Below are 19,160 nucleotides of genomic sequence, written 5' to 3' on the forward strand. Positions count from 1 at the left end.
ATACTGATGAGCAGCAAACAGCATAAAACCTGAACAGACTGCAGTTATCGGCAGGCAGTTTTGGTTTTATACTGTTTGCAAATAGCCTTTTTCACTTTGCCTCCTCGTGGGAAAAGGTTCATTTGCATACCCTTTCACAAGTTGCATAATGCGACTGGCCTAGTTGTCAAACGTGTGAGCCTGAAGATTGGCCTGCGCTCTATCAATTGAGCCTCATTCTGGCAAAACTATTCTTGATCCCCAATAGGAAATACGAAAGTATAAATCTTTCAGTTAATACATGTAAAGCGTTTAATGATGCGCTTTCTAATTTGTGATATGCGATTTAGAACATATATAACTGTAACAGGATTATTTACTCACAGTAATGAGTTGGAAAAAAAATCTTACTTGCAGTCCACGTCAATATCTGTATAAATCTCTTAAATATAAAGAACGACAGCTGCGACTCGTGTTACAGTTGCACCAGGTATGTGTATTTACTTATACACATACCTGGTTGCACTTAAGGTTTAGTAGGTGGTCATCATTCCAGACATGAGGAGTTTCCTTCGGGTTTACTAGTGTGTCAAGAAAAAGCACAATACCACATACAACAAGAGCACCGCATAACGGGTGCCACGCTCGGCTGCGGGTGCATTTTTGAATAAATGAAAGCTTGTCAGATTTTTTTATAGTGACCCCAAAATGGATGTGGCGTGTAGAGCTCATCAAGGTGCATCTACATGTGAAGTTTAAAAGTTGTATGTGGAAGCACTTTGATTTTAGAGCAAAATGTCAAGGTTTTAGCACGACGCGGACGGCGGACGTCGGACGACGAGCTGGCTATGACAATACCTCGGGTTTTCTCCGAAAACAGCCGAGCTAAAAATTAATGCGATCGAGAGCATATTGCAATAAACTTCAACTTTCAGTTAAAGTGTGCCAAAATGTGCAAGAAACTAGTAAATGTATTCGTTGTAAGTGCTGTGAAACAATAAAGGTAATAATTCGGTATCAGGCCTCAAAACCTCGAAAAACTCACAAACACAGTTTGAAGTGTAACTGTAAGACGCACAGTTCTTGAAAAGTTATCATATTCGTCCAGACTATAAACTAGTCTTATACCAATACAGCTAGTGCTTGTCGCGGAAGTGACAAATACCTCCAATGCAGCATGTCGTAAAAAGTACAAATTGAAACGAACCGAATTGTGGGAAAAGTGGGCTAAATGCATGTGCGTGGGGTTGTCCCAGATAAGCCGGTGCATTAAGCGTAGGCTGATCCGGGACGAAACTTTCCGTTTTTATGGTATATTTCGTTAACAGAAAGTCTCTTCTTAGCGAAAATCTAGTTGAGCGGAAAGCATCGTCCCAGATTGGCCTGATGTACAGGCTAATCAGAGATTAGCACTAATGACTGACTCATGCCTTCTTCACATTGTCTCAAGGAGACATGTAGCGGAAACTAACTAAGACAGCAACTTCAATACTGCCATGGGGTGAATGTCATTTGTTGAAGAAATGTTATAGAATTGTTTCAGGTTAAAGGTTTAGTTTATTGCTATTCGAGAAATATACTTTTTTAATAATTTGCATAACATAACAGAGCATTTTATCTTACTTAAAACCTAGTTTGTACAAATGGCAAACATTTCATGCAAACACAATTTTACAGTAAAAAATTGGAAGTTCACAACGAATGCACGTACCTTTCAAATCAACATTTTTAAACAGAAACTACCAATCAATTAAAAGGATACACAGTTAGCATCAAAGGCTAGGAGTGGTCAATAAATACGCCCAAATAGAAAATTTGTATCTAAGATTGTTAGAAACAGTTCTTTTATTATACCTTGATCAATGTATGTTTTACAAACAATAACAAAAAAATGGTTGAACGTGCTTAAAGTATAATTAATTTTCAGCAAGTTAACATTTGAGCTTCTAAAATAGTCAAACCTTTCGAAATTAAATTGTGATCTTATCAACAAAACACTTGTCGGTTGAGCCATTTAACTATTGTTGACAAGACTATTACTTATACAAGCACGTGACACTTTTCCAAGGAACATATGACCAAGTTTGTGTATGCTGATGCAATAATCCATTAAAGTAACATAAATACTAAAAAACTACGAATATTTCACAAAATATTTTGTATAATAAAATTATACCATAAACAATTAGTGTTCCTTAAAGCAAAAGCGAAATTTCAACGCTATACCTGGTATATTTACATAGCTTTAATGAAATACAAAATGCTCATTTTTATTTTATGCGTGACAATATACTCCATGCTATTTCCCGCCATAATATCCAAATATTTAAGAGCGAACGCGAGACTGGCTATGTGCAGGGTCGGAAGAACAACGTATTAATAAAAACTACATTGTGCTTCTGAAGCTGATTGAAGCTAATCTTGAAAATCGTAGCCGAAAATTCACATGTAATATATTGTGACACAAAAAATAAAAACAAGCATTTTGTATTGCGTTAAATACATGTTATCAGGCCACATCTAGTGTTGAAATTTTGGCTATTGCTTTAAGGAACATTGATTTTTTATGTGTTAACTAAGTTTTTCAAAATATTGTAGAAATATTTGTTGATTTTGAGTGTTTATGGGCTTTTAACTTTTAGCTGCTAATGAGTTTTAATTATTCTTGTTCACACTCAGATCTTGCATGTTTAAGAAATTAATATTATGCAAAGATATGAATACTTTCACAGTGGCTCAATTCCCAGAAGCAATTTCCACTTTATACACCTCGCCATTTATCTCCACATAATCTCCAGTCGACAACTGGTTCAGTTCTTCAGCCGACAGCTCAATACCCTCCCCTTGTGAACTATCCTGTCCTTTATCTCGAATGACCTCCTGTGCCAACTCTATAATACTCTGAAACCCTTCATTTCCATTCCTGCCGTCAACATGCTGTCCCATCCCAAATCCCCGAATGTGATCATGCTGAACAAATGCACCAACCAAACCTCCACTCTCCCCGCCGCCAAAACTGCCCTCAAACCCAGCAGACCCCCCCACTAGACCCCTCTAGGTTCCCTTCTGTCACAGAACCAGTATCCAAGGTGATTTCTCCATCGTTAAGTATCTCCGTGGTGATGACCTCGGTGGTGAGTTCATTGTCGAGGCCCTGTGTTTCCAGGATACCAGGCTGCTCTGCTAGTGCCTGGAGTCCCTCAATAGCCTCCGCAGCCTCATGTGTCTGTATCCCTGCAAAGCTGCTCTGTTCATGGACGTCAACCTAGAGATGGAACATGAAAACTGATCATTACCATACTGCTCTATGAGATACTGATGAGCAGCAAACAGCATAAAACCTGAACATTCAATTTGTGTCTGAATGGAACTCCTTATGCTTGGATAGGCGCTCTATTGGATCCAAGGTCATGAGCTTTCACCTAAACAAGATCGTAACTTGATGCGTTAAAGTGATAGAGGAAGGATTCACACACAAAAACTCAGTGAAACAAGAAACCGTCGGAGACGGGTGATGCTCCCCAAAGGTTTTTTTTGTCACCATATTGCACTATATATTTAGATAAAAGGAAACGTCTTGAGGGCACAGTAGATGGGGGGACAATAATTTTTTTATAGAAAATTTCAAAGGGCCATAACTCTGTAAAAAATCATCCGACCAGAACCCGCTGATAATATGCACATCTCCTCTTGGTAGTGAAGCTTCCCATAAAGTTTCATTGAATTCCGTTCATTAGTTGCTGAGAAATAGCCCGGACAAAAATTGTGCACGACGGACGGACGGACACACGAAGCGGCGACTATATGCTCCCCGCAAAATAAATTTTGGGGGAGCATAAAAAATACCCTATGAAGAAACATTGGAATAGAAACCTTGGCAATCAAATGGACGGTATAGTCAGAAAAGAAAAGGAATACTAACTTTGCTTAGTTGCCTATGGTACAAATGAAGAACAATTAACATGGACACTCAACAAAGCCAGGTTATGAAAGAATAAAACATAATTTCAGAACAGAAGCCACATTATACCCAAGGTATTGAGCATACAAAGATTTTCTCTTTTTTTTAGAAAAATTTAACCATTTCATGAACCAGCAAAAGGTCCACAAATAGATTCTTCAGTAAGGTAAGCTATTTATATACAATAATTTATCAAAATATCTCCATCCAAACTTGCGTTATTGAATTAAAAACTTAAGTTATTCACTGATTGTCATCTATCTTCTGTCGGTTTTTGTTTGGTAACAGTGGCCTTGACTGTAACCTGCCTGCCCCCAAAAGCCATCCTGAGTCAGGCATTTATGTAGGCAACCTACACACAACATTTCTATGCAATATCTCCATCCAAACTGAATATATTGAGCAACAGAGACCTTGAACTTGATCATTTACCTTAAAGACATGCAGCAAAAGCATTTCCAAGCTAGCTGTACATGCAACCTTGCTATTTCAACAGTTTCATCAACATTGGTCTATGGAAACTAAAGTTATTGACTGAAAATCACCCAGCCGGTTGTCAACTTGTATAAAAATTGTGTTAACAAAGAAACAACAATGTTTATCCAAATATTTTACTAACACTGGATACTTTTAGTTATGAATTAAGCTTTAAACATAAAATACTGTACATTATTGCCAAACAAAAATAACATACATTTCTGATAATAACAGTTAGTCTAAAAAGGAAGTCATTCTGGGAAAAGCAACATTTTAATTCTCGAGGGGGACTACACCCTAGAGCTTCCTCACAGAAGCTACTAATACCCCTACAACACTTTGTCACCAATGTTCAAGGGAAAACAAGAATATTGCCAAGCAATAAAAGTCCCCTACCGGCTCCACCATTGTCAGAAATTCCACCATTGTCAGAATATTTTTTTATTTGTTGCCATAGCAATCAGAATTTTTGACGTAGGAACAAAATGAAATGACGTGCATAATGTCCATATTGCCATCTATCCATGTTCCAAGTTTCATGAAAAAATATTAAGAACTTTTAAAGTTATCGCAGGATCCAGAAAAACACCATTTTCAGCAGTATTTCTAGTCTATTTGTTGCCATAGCAACCAGAATTTTAGACGTAGGAACAAAATGAAATGACGTGCATAATGTCCATATTGCCATCTTTCCATGTTCCAAGTTTCATGAAAAAAATTAAGAACTTTTAAAGTTATTGCAGGATCCAGAAAAATACACCATTTTCAGCAGTATTTCTAGTCTAATTGTTGCCATAGCAACCATAATTTTTGACGTAGGAACAAAATGAAATGACGTGCATTATGTCCATATTGCCATCTATCCATGTTTCAAGTTTCATGAAAAAATATTAAGAACTTTTAAAGTTATCGGAGGATCCAGAAAAAACACCATTTTCAGCAGTATTTCTAGTCTATTTGTTGCCTTTGCAACCACAATTTTTGACATAGGAACAAAATGAAATGACGTGCATAATGTCCATATTGCCATCTATCCATGTTTCAAGTTTCATGAAAAAATATTAAGAACTATTAGAGTTATCGCAGGATCCAGAAAAAAACACCATTTTCAGCAGTATTTCTAGTCTATATGTTGCCATAGCAACCACAATTTTTGACGTAGGAACAGAATGAAATGACGTGCATTATGTCCATATTGCCATCTATCCATATTCCAAGTTTCATGAAAAAATATTAAGAACTTTTAAAGTTATCGCAGGATCCAGAAAAACACCATTTTCAGCAGTATTTCTAGTCTATTTGTTGCCATAGCAACCAGAATTTTAGACGTAGGAACAAAATGAAATGACGTGCATAATGTCCATATTGCCATCTTTCCATGTTCCAAGTTTCATGAAAAAAATTAAGAACTTTTAAAGTTATTGCAGGATCCAGAAAAAAACACCATTTTCAGCAGTATTTCTAGTCTATTTGTTGCCATAGCAACCACAATTTTTGACGTAGGAACAAAATGAAATGACGTGCATTATGTCCATATTGCCATCTATCCATGTTTCAAGTTTCATGAAAAAATATTAAGAACTTTTAAAGTTATCGGAGGATCCAGAAAAAACACCATTTTCAGCAGTATTTCTAGTCTATTTGTTGCCATTGCAACCACAATTTTTGACGTAAGAACAAAATGAAATGACGTGCATAATGTCCATATTGCCATCTATCCATGTTTTAAGTTTCATGAAAAAATATTAAGAACTTTTAGAGTTATCGCAGGATCCAGAAAAAAAACACCATTTTCAGCAGTATTTCTAGTCTATATGTTGCCATAGCAACCACAATTTTTGACGTAGGAACAAAATGAAATGACGTGCATAATGTCCATATTGCCATCTATCCATATTCCAAGTTTCATAAAAAAATATTAAGAACTTTTAGAGTTATCGCAGGATCCAGAAAAAAACACAATTTTCAGCAGTATTTCTAGTCTATTTGTTGCCATAGCAACCAGAATTTTAGACGTAGGAACAAAATGAAATGACGTGCATAATGTCCATATTGCCATCTATCCATATTCCAAGTTTCATGAAAATATATTAAGAACTATTAGAGTTATCGCAGGATCCAGAAAAAAACACCATTTTCAGCAGTATTTCTAGTCTATTTGTTGCCATAGCAACCAGAATTTTTGACCTAGGAACAAAATGAAATGACGTGCATAATGTCCATATTGCCATCTATCCTTATTCCAAGTTTCATGAAAAAATATTAAGAACTTTTAGAGTTATTGCAGGATCCAGAAAAGTGTGACGGACTGACGGATACAAAACCATAAGTCCCCTCCGGTGAAACCGGTAGGGGACTAATAAAACAGAAATGTGTGAATCACTGTAGATTAAATTCTCTTCAGCAAATAGACTTCATGGTAATGAAATATTTGAAGTTTCAAGAGAATAGCTTGAGAAATGTGGACATAGTTTGCTAAACATACCTATTACATTTCTTGATGACCATTGATTTTGAAAAGGCGTTCGATACCCTAGAGTTTGATTTTATTGAAAAAACACTTGACTATTTTAATTTCGGAGTAACTTTAAAAAAATGGATTTCCCTCTTCCTCAATAACACCAAAACATCAATTCAAATTAATGGCTTTCTTTCAGACTTCATTACAATAGAAAGAGGTTGCAGACAGGGAGACACAATCAGCTCATACATTTTTATTCTATGCGCTGAAATCTTAGCAATTAAAATACGTCATTCTAATACTATCAAAGGAATTGAAATTGATAGCACTGAATATAAAATCTCTCAGTTTGCCGATGATACATCACTTTTTTTAGATGGCACAGAAGCTTCACTCAATGCTACTCTTGATCTTTTTAATGACTTTGCATTGTATTCTGGATTGAAAATAAATTACGACAAAACAAATTTAATATGGATTGGCTCCAAGTACAGTACACAATCCATAAAAACTAAATACAAACTAGTTTGGGGTACAACACAATTTAAAGTTCTAGGTATTCTATTTGATGTTAATTTAAATAGAATGATAGATATTAACTTCGCAAATAAAATAACTAAATTACAAAATACTATACATTTTTGGAAAAGAAGAAATTTAACTCCCCTAGGGAAAATAACTGTCATAAAAACATTATTACTTCCCCTACTTACTCACTTATTTATCTCCCTTCCTAGCCCAGGAGAGAAAATAATGTAACAAATTAACACCATGTTCCATAATTTTGTATGGAATGGCCCTGCGAAAATCAAGCATAGTATTGCTATTCAATCTTTTGAGGAGGGAGGAATATCTACGATAGATGTATATGCATTTGAAAAAAAGTATGAAACTTACATGGTTAAGAAAAATTGTCTTATGCACTGGAAAATGTTTTCAACTTGTTTATTCAATATTTGATGTTAAAAAAAATGATGAATTTATGAAAAGATTATGCTGAGAAAATTTGTAAAGTATTAAAGAATAGTTTTTGGAAAGATGTTCTTACATGCCACATTATGTATATCAGTAAGAAAGTTGTTTGCAAATGTGAAGATATACTTAACATGCCTTTATTTTATAATCACAATTTTAAAATAGGTCTTAGTAGTATATATAATAAATCCATGTATGACAATGGAATTCGATTAGTTAGGGATATTGTTAATACCTCTGGACAATTTTTACAACAATCTGTATTAGAAAATCATATTGGCACAAAGATCAACTTCTTATTTTATGAAGGATTGATTAGAACTGTCAAAAGTTTTCTCTGTCTTTCTGACTTCCAAGTTATTAAAAAGCCAAATACAGAATGTGCATTTATATCATCTTACTTGAATAGCATAGTTTTTATGGAAAACCCAAACCAAAATGTTTATAAAACTTTTATTATCAATTCTGATATACCGACTTGCCAAACAAAGTGGAATACATATTTCAACAACATTACATAGTACATAGTCTCGTTTTTAATATTTCCAAAAATACTTACACTCAATGGTTTCAAACAAGAATAATACATAGATTCCTAGGAAGTAAATCTCTATTGTATAAAATGAATATTGTGCAGGATAACCTGTGCACTTTTTGTAAAGAAAATGAGAAAACTATAAAACATCTGTTTTGGGATTGATGTTTTACACAGAGAATTGTGAATTACGTTGTTGAATTTTTTATGTGCATATAATGTTAAAAACACTCGGAAATAAGTTGTAAAACAATGATATTGGGAAGTACAAAAAGTAATATGACTGATATAAATATTCTTATGCTAGAATTGAAGAAATATATATACGTCAGAGAAAAGGGATAGTTCCATCCATACAAGGGCTAACAATGAGCCTGAATATGTCTTTTAAAATCCAAAACAATGTTTAGTGTCATGAAACAGAACTACAGTCTTGGGCAATTGTAAGTTTGTTTGCTGAACCAATATCATAATATGATTATAATTTATCCTTTAAAAACTCCACAATCAACCTTACTTAACCTTAAACTTACCTAATAAAATTATCACTAGTCCGAAACCTTTTTATACTTCCACAATGAAAATAGTTTGTGCATATGCTTTACATAACACTACATGAACATTTGCTCTACATTTTTCATAATATACTTTATTTGCTTTTTTAAGATGTGTTAAATTTTTGTAGATGATTTAGTGTATATGTAGGTATAAGGATATTATATTCCAACACTTGATTAGAACACTGTTTATTGACGCATACTAACACAAACGTATGTATGGTATGGAGCAGAATGACCTCGACCTGCACATACCTATGGACGAGGTAAATAAAGTATCATTATCAAAAAAAAAAAATACCAATTACATTTCATTGACCTATCAACAGACCAACCGGAGTAAACAAGTGACTACTAAAAATAATCTGCTCAAACTTCAATTGCTGTCTGATAAAATAATATATTAATACTCTACTGAATTTCAAGGCACTACAAAAAACATCATTGTCAATGAACCAGTCCCACAAGACCACCCTTACCTATGTTACCTTCCAACGAACTAACGGGACCGAACTGTTACTCCAATATACACCCTCTAAAACGTCATTTGCTATAATATAATAATTATTTAGTACTCCACGAAAGATATAAAACCTGTCCAACAATGGCACCCCCCCTCACCTGTGTGGCCACATAGCTGCCTATCTCCTCCATGGAGATGATATAATCCAGGGAGATCCTGTCTGAGCCCAGAGGGGCGTTGTAGTCGGATATCACCTGGAGGGCTGTGTCACGGCTGATTGGTTCTGTCGTCACGATCTCAGAGAGCGGCATCTCATTTGCCGTTGACATGGTGCCTAAATTAGACAGTTTAACATTTGTATATTAATTGCAGAATTTGGACAAGGCTTTTCACCGTAATCTTTACATGCATAAATCAGATAATTAATGTTTTAAATGAGCCTTACTCTGGACAAACATAGTTAACCCTTTGCATGCTGGGAAATTTGTCTTCTGCTAAAATGTTGTCTGCTGAATTTCTAAAAGTAGCATTTTCTTCGATATTTTTCAAAGAATACTATCAGAATAGCAAACAGTTTGGATCCTGATGAGACGCCACGTTCTGTGGCGTCTCATCTGAATCAAAACTGTTTGCAAAGGCCTTCAAAATTCGGTTCCCGCACTGAAAGGGTTAATGTATGTGCCCGAGTGTCTGCACAGGCTAATCAGGGACAACACTTTCTGCCTACACTTTCATTTAGAACCGACTTCTTTAGACTAATAATTCCACAAAAGTGGAAAAGTATTGTCCCTGATTAGCTTGTGTGGACAGCACAAGCTTTAAGCCTCTTATTGCCGGAGAGAGGCTTTAATTGTAAAATTTCTAACAAGGCCTCTTAGGGCAATATGAACTTAACATATTCTTTAATGACAAATTTAGATGAAAGTTTCTGTGAAAAAGTCATTATTTTCTTCCTTCAAAAGTATTCTTTATTAATCATATTGTAAATATTTACTTGCTTAAAATATTTAATTAAAAGACATCAATATGATTTAACTTGCATGGAAATTGCAATAATATTTGTGTGGTTTAAGAAGTTTCCATTAGTTGTTTTCAGGAGCTTGATATAAATGTCATTTTTGCTACCAAAGGACCATAACTCTGCTGCAAACAAAAAACTCAACAAACTACCAAGTGTTGAAAGTTCCTTAGCTTATTAAAATGTTTTGTATAGTTGTATCAATTTAGCAGCAATACTTTTTAAAATACCATCAGATGGATAGACATGGGCAAATCTATTTGCCCAGAATACGTGAAAGTTGGGGCAAATAAAACAACAATTAAGCCTTGTTCAGGAAAAACTTCATGCATTTGTGAAAAGTGTCTTCCAAGAGTTGCCTGTGCAATCCGCACAGGCCAATCAAGAAAACACTTTCCGCCTTACAGGGATTTTTGGTTGGAAGAGACTTACAATAAAAGCTTTCATAAAATAACAAGAGCACCGCCTTGCGGGTGCAGACCGCTCATCTATTTTTCTTTTTAAAGGTGTAGGGACCTATCTCAATTTCAATCACAAAGGAGGGAGGGGTGGAGTGGAGATGGATGTATAGTGTGGGGGTGTGGTCATTTATTATATTTTTATTCCAAACATGCAAAAAAAATGCAAAAAAAATAATATTTTTTTTTGGGGGGGGGGGAGGGGGGATTCTTGGGTGGGATGGATGGACCGTATTTCAAAAATAAAATAATAAAAATAAATATTTGTGTTTTTTAACCATGTTTGAAAAAAACAAGAGATGTGTTTGTCAGAAACACAATGCCCCCTATTGCGCCGCTTTGAAATCTTTGTTTGTTTGTGTTTTTTTACCTTTGACCTTGAAGCATGACCTTGACCTTGAACTTCCACCACTCAAAATGTGCAGCTATATGAGAAGGCCGCTTTGAAATATTATTTTTTGACCTTTGACCTTGAGGGATGACCTTGACCTTGAAGGATGACCTTGACCTTCCGCCACTAAAAATGTGCAGCTTCATGATAACGCCGCTTTGAAATTATTATTGTTTTGACCTTTGACCTTGAAGGATGACCTTGACCTTGAAGAATGACCTTGACCTTGAACTTCCACCACTCAAAATGTGCAGCTTTATGAGAACCCCGCTTTGAAATTTTTTGTTGACCTTTGACCTTGAAGGATGACCTTGACCTTGAAGGATGACCTTGACCTTGAACTTCCACCACTCAAAATGTGCAGCTTCATGAGAACGCCGCTTTGAATTTTTATATTGTTTTTTGACCTTGAAGGATGACCTTGACCTTGAACTTCCACCACTCAAAATGTGCAGCTTCATGATAACTCTCCTTTGAATTTTTTTTCATTATGTTTGACCTTGAAGGATGACCTTAACCTTGAAGGATGACCTTGACCTCGAACCAACACCACTCAAAATGTGCAGCTTCATGATAAGGCCGCTTTTTTTTTGACCTTTGACCTTGAAGGATGACCATGACCTTGAAGAATGACCTTGACATTGAACTTCCACCACTCAAAATGTGCAGCTTCATGATAATGCCGCTTTGAATTTTTTTATTTGTTTTTTGACCTTTGACCTTGAAGGATGACCTTAACCATGAAGGATGAACTTGAACTTCCACCACTCAAAATGTGCAGCTTCATGAGAACGCCGCTTTGAAATTTTATTTTTTTTACCTTGAAGGATGACCTTGAAGGATGACCTTGACCTTGAACTTCCACCACTCAAAATGTTCAGCTCCATGAGATACACATGCATGCCAAATATCTAGTTGCTATCTTCAATATTGAAAAAGTCATGGCCGATGTTAAAGTTTTCAGACGGACAGACACCATAAATTTGACATTTGACCTTGAAGGATTACCTTGACCTTTCACCACTCAAAATGTGCAGCTCCATGAGATACACGTGCATGCCAAATATCAAGTTGCTATCTACAATATTGAAAAAGTTATGGCCAATGTTTAAGTTTTTTCGGACTGACAAGACAGACTGACTGACATACTGACGGACAGTTCAACTGCTATATGCCACCCTACCGGGGGCATAAAAATTACTTTTTTGGGGTGGGGTGGGGGGGGGGTATAGTGTGAGGGTGTGGTGGTCATTTATTAGATGATCTTTAATTTAAACAAGAGCACCGCCTTGCGGGTGCAGACGGCTCATCTATTTTCTTTTTAAAGGTGAAAGGACTCTCATGTTCAATCACAAAGGAGGGAGGGGTGGAGTGAAGAGGGGTGTATAGTGTGGGGGTGTGGACATTCATTACATTATCTTCCAAAAATGCGAAAAAAAATTGTGGGGGGGGAGGGGGGAGGGGGGGGGAGGGCACGGGGATTGGTTTGGGTGGAGTCTATTGTGGTATGTCAGGTAAGAGTAGTTTTGTCAAAGTATCAATCAAATCTAATCATAAATAAAGAAGTTATGGCAATTTTAGCAAAATTTAATAATTTGACCTTGAGAGTCAAGGTCATTCAAAGGTCAAGGTAAAATTCAACTTGCCAGGTACAGTAACCTCATGATAGCATGAAAGTATTTGAAGTTTGAAAGCAATAGCCTTGGTACTTAAGAAGAAAAGTGGATGGAAACACAAAATTTAACCATATATTCAAAGTTACTAAGTCAAAAAAGGGTCATAATTCCGTAAAAATGACAACCAGAGTTATGCAACTTGTCCTTTTACTGTACCCTTATGATAGTTTGCGAGTGTTCCAAGTAAGAAAGCAATATCTATGATACTTTAGGGGTAAAGTGGACCAAAACACAAAACTTTACGAAATTTTCAAGTATAAAGGGCCCATAATTCCGTCAAATGCCAGTTAGAGTTACATAACTTTGCCTGCACAGTCCCCTTATGATAGTTAATAAGTGTTGCAAGTATGAAAGCAATAGCTTTGATACTGTAGGAATAAAGTGGACCTAAACACAAAAGTTAACCAAATTTTCAATTTCTAAGTATAAAAAGGGCACATAATTCTGTAAAAATGCCAGTCAGAGTTACATAACTTTGCCTGCACAGTCCCCTTATAATAGTTAGTAAGTGTTGCAAGTATGAAAGCAATAGCTTTGATACTTAAGGAATAAAATGGACCTAAACACAAAACTTAGCCAAAATTTTCAATTTTCTAAGTATAAAAAGGGCACATAATTCTGTCAAAATACATGCCAGAGTTATCTAACTTTGCCTGCCCAGTCCCCTCATGATAGTAAGTAAGTGTACCAAGTTTGAATGCAATAGCATTGATACTTTCTGAGAAAATGGACCTAAACGCAAAACTTAACCAAAATTTTCAATTTTCTAAGTATAAAAAGGGCACATAATTCTGTCAAAATGCACGCCAGAGTTATCTAACTTTGCCTGCCCAGTCCCCTCATGATAGTTAGTAAGTGTACCAAGTTTGAATGCAATAGCACTGATACTTTCTGAGAAAAGTGGACCGAAACGCAAAACTTAACCGGACGCCGACGCCAACGCCGACGCCAAGGTGATGACAATAGCTCATAATTTAAAAAAAATAGATGAGCTAAAAAAAATAATGGGGGGATGGGGGGGTTTGATAGTTAATAGTTTGACCTTGAGAGTCAATGTCATTAAAAGGTAAAGGTAAAATTCAACTTGCCAGGTACAGTACCCTCATGATAGCATGAAAGTATTTAAAGTTTAAAAGCAATAGCCTTGATACTTTAGAAGTAAAGTGGATCTAAACACAAAATGTAACCATATATTCAAAGTTACTAAGTCAAAAAAAGGGCCATAAGTTCGTAAAAATGACAACCAGAGTTATGCAATGTGTCCTTTACCGTCCCCTTATGATAGTTTGCGAGTGTTCCAAGTATGAAAGCAATATCTATGATACTTTAGGGGTAATATGGACCAAAACACAAAACTTTACCAAATTTTCAAGTAAAAAGGGCCCATAATTCCGTCAAAATGCCAGTCAGAGTTACATAACTTTGCCTGCACAGGCCCCTTACGATAGTTAGTAAGTGTTGCAAGTATGAAAGCAATGGCTTTGATACTTTAGGAAAAAAGTGGACCTAAACACAAAACTTAACCAAATTTTCAATTTTCTAAGTATAAAAAGGGAACATAATTCTGGTAAAACGCCAGTCAGAGTTAAATAACTTTGCCTGCACAGTCCCCTTACGATAGTTAGTAAGTTTTGCAAGTATGAAAGCAATAGCTTTGATACTTAAGGAATAGAATGGACCTTAACACAAAACTTAACCAAAATTTTCAATTTTCTAAGTATAAAAAGGGCACATAATTCTGTCAAAATGCAAGCCAGAATTATCTAACTTTGCCTGCCCAGTTCCCTCATGATAGTAAGTAAGTGTACCAAGTTTGAATGCCATAGCATTGATACTTTATGAGAAAAGTGTACCTAAACGCAAAACTTGACCGGACGCCGAAGCCGACGCCAAGGTGATAACAATAGCTCATAATTTTTTTTCAAAAAATAGATGAGCTAAAAAATGTCATCCCTGATAAGCCTGTGCCCTTTGCAAAGGCTACTATGGGAAGCCACTATACACACATGCATTAAGCCCAGATATCTCAGAACAAGGCTCAATTATTCTTAAGGAAACCATACCATGCAAAAAGTTTAAGATCCTTCTTGCTTACTGTCATCAGGCCCCAGATGTCACACGTGAACGCGTCCATGCTGCCCTCCAGGGGCATGTGTTGTTTGCGGATGTGCATCTTTAGGTCGGGATTTGCGCTGGCGCACTGGTAGTCACACAGAGGGCACACTATCTTCTTTTCCTGCAATAAGTGGGACAGGTTTTCAGTTACAATTACATTGTTTTAATGGCCTTATCCTTGAAGAGATATTTGAACAAATCAATATTTAACTTTTATATACATCTAGGCATGCTCAGTTCTTTCTTGATACAGATTTGTAGCTTGTTAAATGATGAAACATAATATCATTACACCAATGTGATTCAATGGATTAAAAGCATTTTTAAATATTTTAACCATGCGCTCCGATGAGCTATAATCACTTCCAACAAAAACATACCAAACCCCACCTGACCCTTCCCCACCCACCTCATGTTTGTATTTCAGATGCCTATCCAGGTGTTTTTTTGTCTGAAGTGTAACCCACAGAGGTGACACTCAAAGTTACGGATATCGTCATGGATCTGCATGTGGCGTTTCAGATTGCTACTGGTGGCTGCCCTGTAGGAGCACCTTGTGCAGGCATGGGGGCGTATTCCTGTACAAAAACATGGGCGTAAAGAAATGTAACACCAATAACCTAGTCAATATTTAATAAATATTTAATATGATGAACACACCTGCTTTACAACAACCTATTGCAGTGCCTTACCCTGCTAATTAATCAATGTTAATTTCAAGATGGCAGACAATTGCAAAAATTCATAGACTTGATAAGATTTGCAGAAATTGGTGAAGAGGTTTGGTCAGTTAGAGTGCATGTCTTTGCAAGCCACAAGCCAATCAGAGGTAACTTAATAAAAGACCACGCAAAATCAGTAACAATGGCAAATTTCCTGAGAGCCAAGGAAACTTGAATAATATCTGTACTACAATAATCTTGCACTGGAACAAATTTCACCTGCCCCCCTCCCCACCCCACCCAAAAAAACCCAATCAAAATCTACCATCCACAGCTTAAGTCTGAATTTCAGGAATAATCTGGAATATCAACAACCCTGTCCAATGAAGCATAGTGATAACATTTTAAACTATTACAATATATGTCATATTTTTACAAATTGTTTGATAAAGAGGATATTTGTTGGATTCGGTGGATTATCGATTATAAATCACGAGTGATCATAGGAAATAATATTTTCACGAGTGGCGCAGCCACGAGTTAAAATATAAATTTTCTATGATCACGAAAGAATTAAAATCGATATTCCACCTAATTCAACAATTTTTCTTTTTTATTTTATGCTTTTTTCACAGTTTATATACATTGTTAAAGAGTTAAACTAAAGAATTTCGCTGGGATAATGACATCATTCCGTAAATAAAATGACGTCATTTCACAGTAAACAGTGAAAATTATCGATAATTTTCACTTATAATTTTCACTGTTTGAACACTGTGAAATTATCAGTTTTAATTCACTGATATTTCTCTATAAACCACCGGAAAGCATAAAATAAAAAGATTTCATCTACAGCTGAACAAAAACAGATTTATAGTTTCACAATTTTACAAGTGCATGAATGGTTATAGTTCATCATCTGCAAACATTAATTGATGAAACATCTAAACAAAGTCACAAGGGCTACCTTGTCCCTATATAAGTCTGCTGTGTGCTGGGACATGGCCATTTTCAAACCCTGGGGCATAACAGGACAATCTTTGCCAAATATTAAATGCTTTGTGCTTTGTGAAAAGGGGGTTTAATGCATGAGTGTAAAGTGTCGTCTTAGATGAGCTTGTGCATTCTGCACAGGCTAAGCAGGGACAACACTCTAAGCCTTAACTGGATTTTTGATAAGAAGAGACTTCTTAAAACCAACAAATATTAAAAGCAAAAAAGAGGGCCTGAAAGGCCCAAAGTTGCTCACCTAAAATAACAAGATATTATCTTCTGACCAAGTTTCATAAAGATCGGAAAATGAATGTGGCCTCTAGAGTGTTAACAAGGTTTTACTATAGCCATACAAAGAAAAATGCCCCGACCCCGTGGTGGCCATGTTTTTAAACCAACTGGCATCATTGTTGAACTCGTCCAAGATATTATTGGGATGAATCTTGCGACCGAGTTTCGTGAAGATCGCACTATAAATGTGGCCTCTAGAGTGTTAACATTACTATTTTCAAACTCATCAAAGATATCAATAAGGCAAATCTTCTGACCAAATTTCATGAAGATTGGTGAATATATGTGGCCTCTACAGTGTTAACAAGGTTTTACTATAGCCATATAAGGAAAAATGCCCCGACGCCGTGGTGGCCATGTTTTTAAACCAACCAGCATCAATTTCGAACTCATCCGAGGTATTATTCAGATGAATCTTTTGACCAAGTTTCATGAAGATTGGACAATAAATGTGGCCTCTAAAGTGTTAACAAGATTTAACTATAGCCATATATAGCCATATAAGGAAAAATGCCCCTCCCCTTGGCAGCCATGTTTTTCAAGCAAAGGTTACCATTTTTGAACTCATCCAAGATATCTTTGGGACAAATGTTCTGGCGGGCATGTTTTACAACCAACCGGTAATATTTTCGAACTTGTCCAAGATATTATTGGAATGAATCTTCTGACCAAGTTTCATGATGATCAGACAATAAATGTGGCCTCTAGAGTGTTAACAAGATTTTACTATAGCCACATAAGGAAAAATGCCCCGCCCCTTGGCAGCCATGTTTTTCAAGCAAACATAACCATCCAACTCATCCAAGATATCATTGAGACCAATCTTCTGACCAAATTTCATGAAGATTTGACAATAAATGTGGCCTCTAGAGAGTGAACAAGGCAAATGTTGACATCGCACAACGCACAACGGACAACGCACGACGGACAAAAGACGATCACAAAAGCTCACCATGAGCATGTTGTGCAGGCTTAATTCATGTGTGAAAAGAGTCATTCCAGATTAGCATGTGTAGTCTTCACAGGCTAATCAAGGAAATAAACTTTCCACTTATTTGGGCTTTCATTTAGAAGAGACTTTCTTTAAATACAAAAATTCCATTAAATCATTAAATTTTGCCTGTGCTCTGGGAAAATCGGGCTTAACAATGTGTGCTTGTAACTTTGCCTGTGCAATTTGCAAAGGCAAATCAAGGACAACACATTCCTTGCCTAGACTGGATTTTTCTTCAGAAGAGACTTACTTAAAACAAAAATCCAACAAAAGCAAAAGTATTGTCCCTGATTAGCCTGTGATGACTGTACAGGCTAATCTAAGTTGAAGCTTTAAACACATGAATTGCCATGCCCCCTGGTAGCCAGGTTTTTCACCCAACAGGAACCATTTTCGAACTCGTCCAAGATATCATTCTGGCACATGTTCTGACCAAGTTTGATGAGTTGCCTCTAGAGTTTTTACAGGATAAATTTTGATGACGCACAACAGACGATATACAAAAGGCGATCACAAAAGCTCACCATGACCACGTTGTGCTAAGAGGAGCAGCTAAAAACACAATGAATTTCTAAATACCTACAGACACTTATGTATGTTTTATGTATTTTAGTCACTGTGAACTCAAGCTTAAAATTAGCACAGAACAAAGTTCAAGGAATTTCAGTTGCGGACACATTCACGGTCTTAAATTTCCCCAAAGGCAATTCAGAAAAAGAAATTGATCCTAATATGGATTAATTATTTATAAAACGCCCAAGTTGGCAAAATGCCAATCAAATGGATTTATTAACACTGTTTATTTCATTAAACATGTACACCTCTTGGTATTGGATAAGGCTCCTTATTCTAAAGGGTCAACATCGAATGCAGGTTGAATAATACGACGTAGGTACTGAATTTTGTTATTACATCCTGTCAAACTGACATCTGTTTGTTTATTGGATACTTAAAACTACCACTCCACATGAGGGTGAAAATTCAGATTGTTAATATTTATTTTAATCTTAAAACTACAATGCTTTCCATGAGGAATAAGTGACATAATATAAGTTAACATTTGTTTGCGCTTTCAAACAGAGAAACAGATTACGATGACAAACATGTGCAATAAATTGTAAAAATACAAACAAATATATATTTGAAAATGCATT

At 36.0% G+C, this 19,160-nt stretch overlaps 1 protein-coding gene across 2 annotated transcripts; it reads right to left on the reverse strand.

The window, feature by feature from the left end:
• Window positions 1–1,511: 1,511 nt before the first annotated feature.
• Window positions 1,512–15,601, reverse strand: LOC127851673 (uncharacterized). 2 transcript variants are annotated; one of them, XM_052385493.1, is made up of 4 exons: window positions 15,476–15,601; window positions 15,047–15,187; window positions 9,567–9,742; window positions 1,512–3,244 (listed from the first exon to the last, which is right to left on the reverse strand). In XM_052385493.1, the coding sequence occupies exons 3-4, from the start codon at window positions 9,735–9,737 to the stop codon at window positions 3,002–3,004; spliced, it is 414 nt and encodes a 137-aa protein (XP_052241453.1). In that variant the 5' UTR covers window positions 9,738–9,742; window positions 15,047–15,187; window positions 15,476–15,601; the 3' UTR covers window positions 1,512–3,001. The 2 variants fall into 2 exon arrangements, with proteins under 2 accessions (XP_052241453.1, XP_052241452.1); XM_052385492.1 differs by having other exon boundaries at window positions 15,015–15,187.
• Between the last annotated feature and the right edge of the window lie 3,559 nt (window positions 15,602–19,160).

The sequence above is a fragment of the Dreissena polymorpha genome, chromosome 11 (assembly GCF_020536995.1).
Source record: "Dreissena polymorpha isolate Duluth1 chromosome 11, UMN_Dpol_1.0, whole genome shotgun sequence".
Lineage (NCBI taxonomy): Eukaryota > Metazoa > Mollusca > Bivalvia > Myida > Dreissenidae > Dreissena > Dreissena polymorpha.

What these genes read in the sequence shown, in the direction of transcription:
- LOC127851673 (XM_052385493.1), bottom strand. Translation starts at nt 9,737, where the DNA reads ATGTCAACGGCAAATGAGATGCCGCTCTCTGAGATCGTGACGACAGAA. An exon ending in GCAGCTATGTGGCCACACAG is followed by an intron (nt 3,245 to 9,566) that starts GTGAGGGGGGGT and finishes TTCCATCTCTAG; the next exon opens with GTTGACGTCCATGAACAGAG.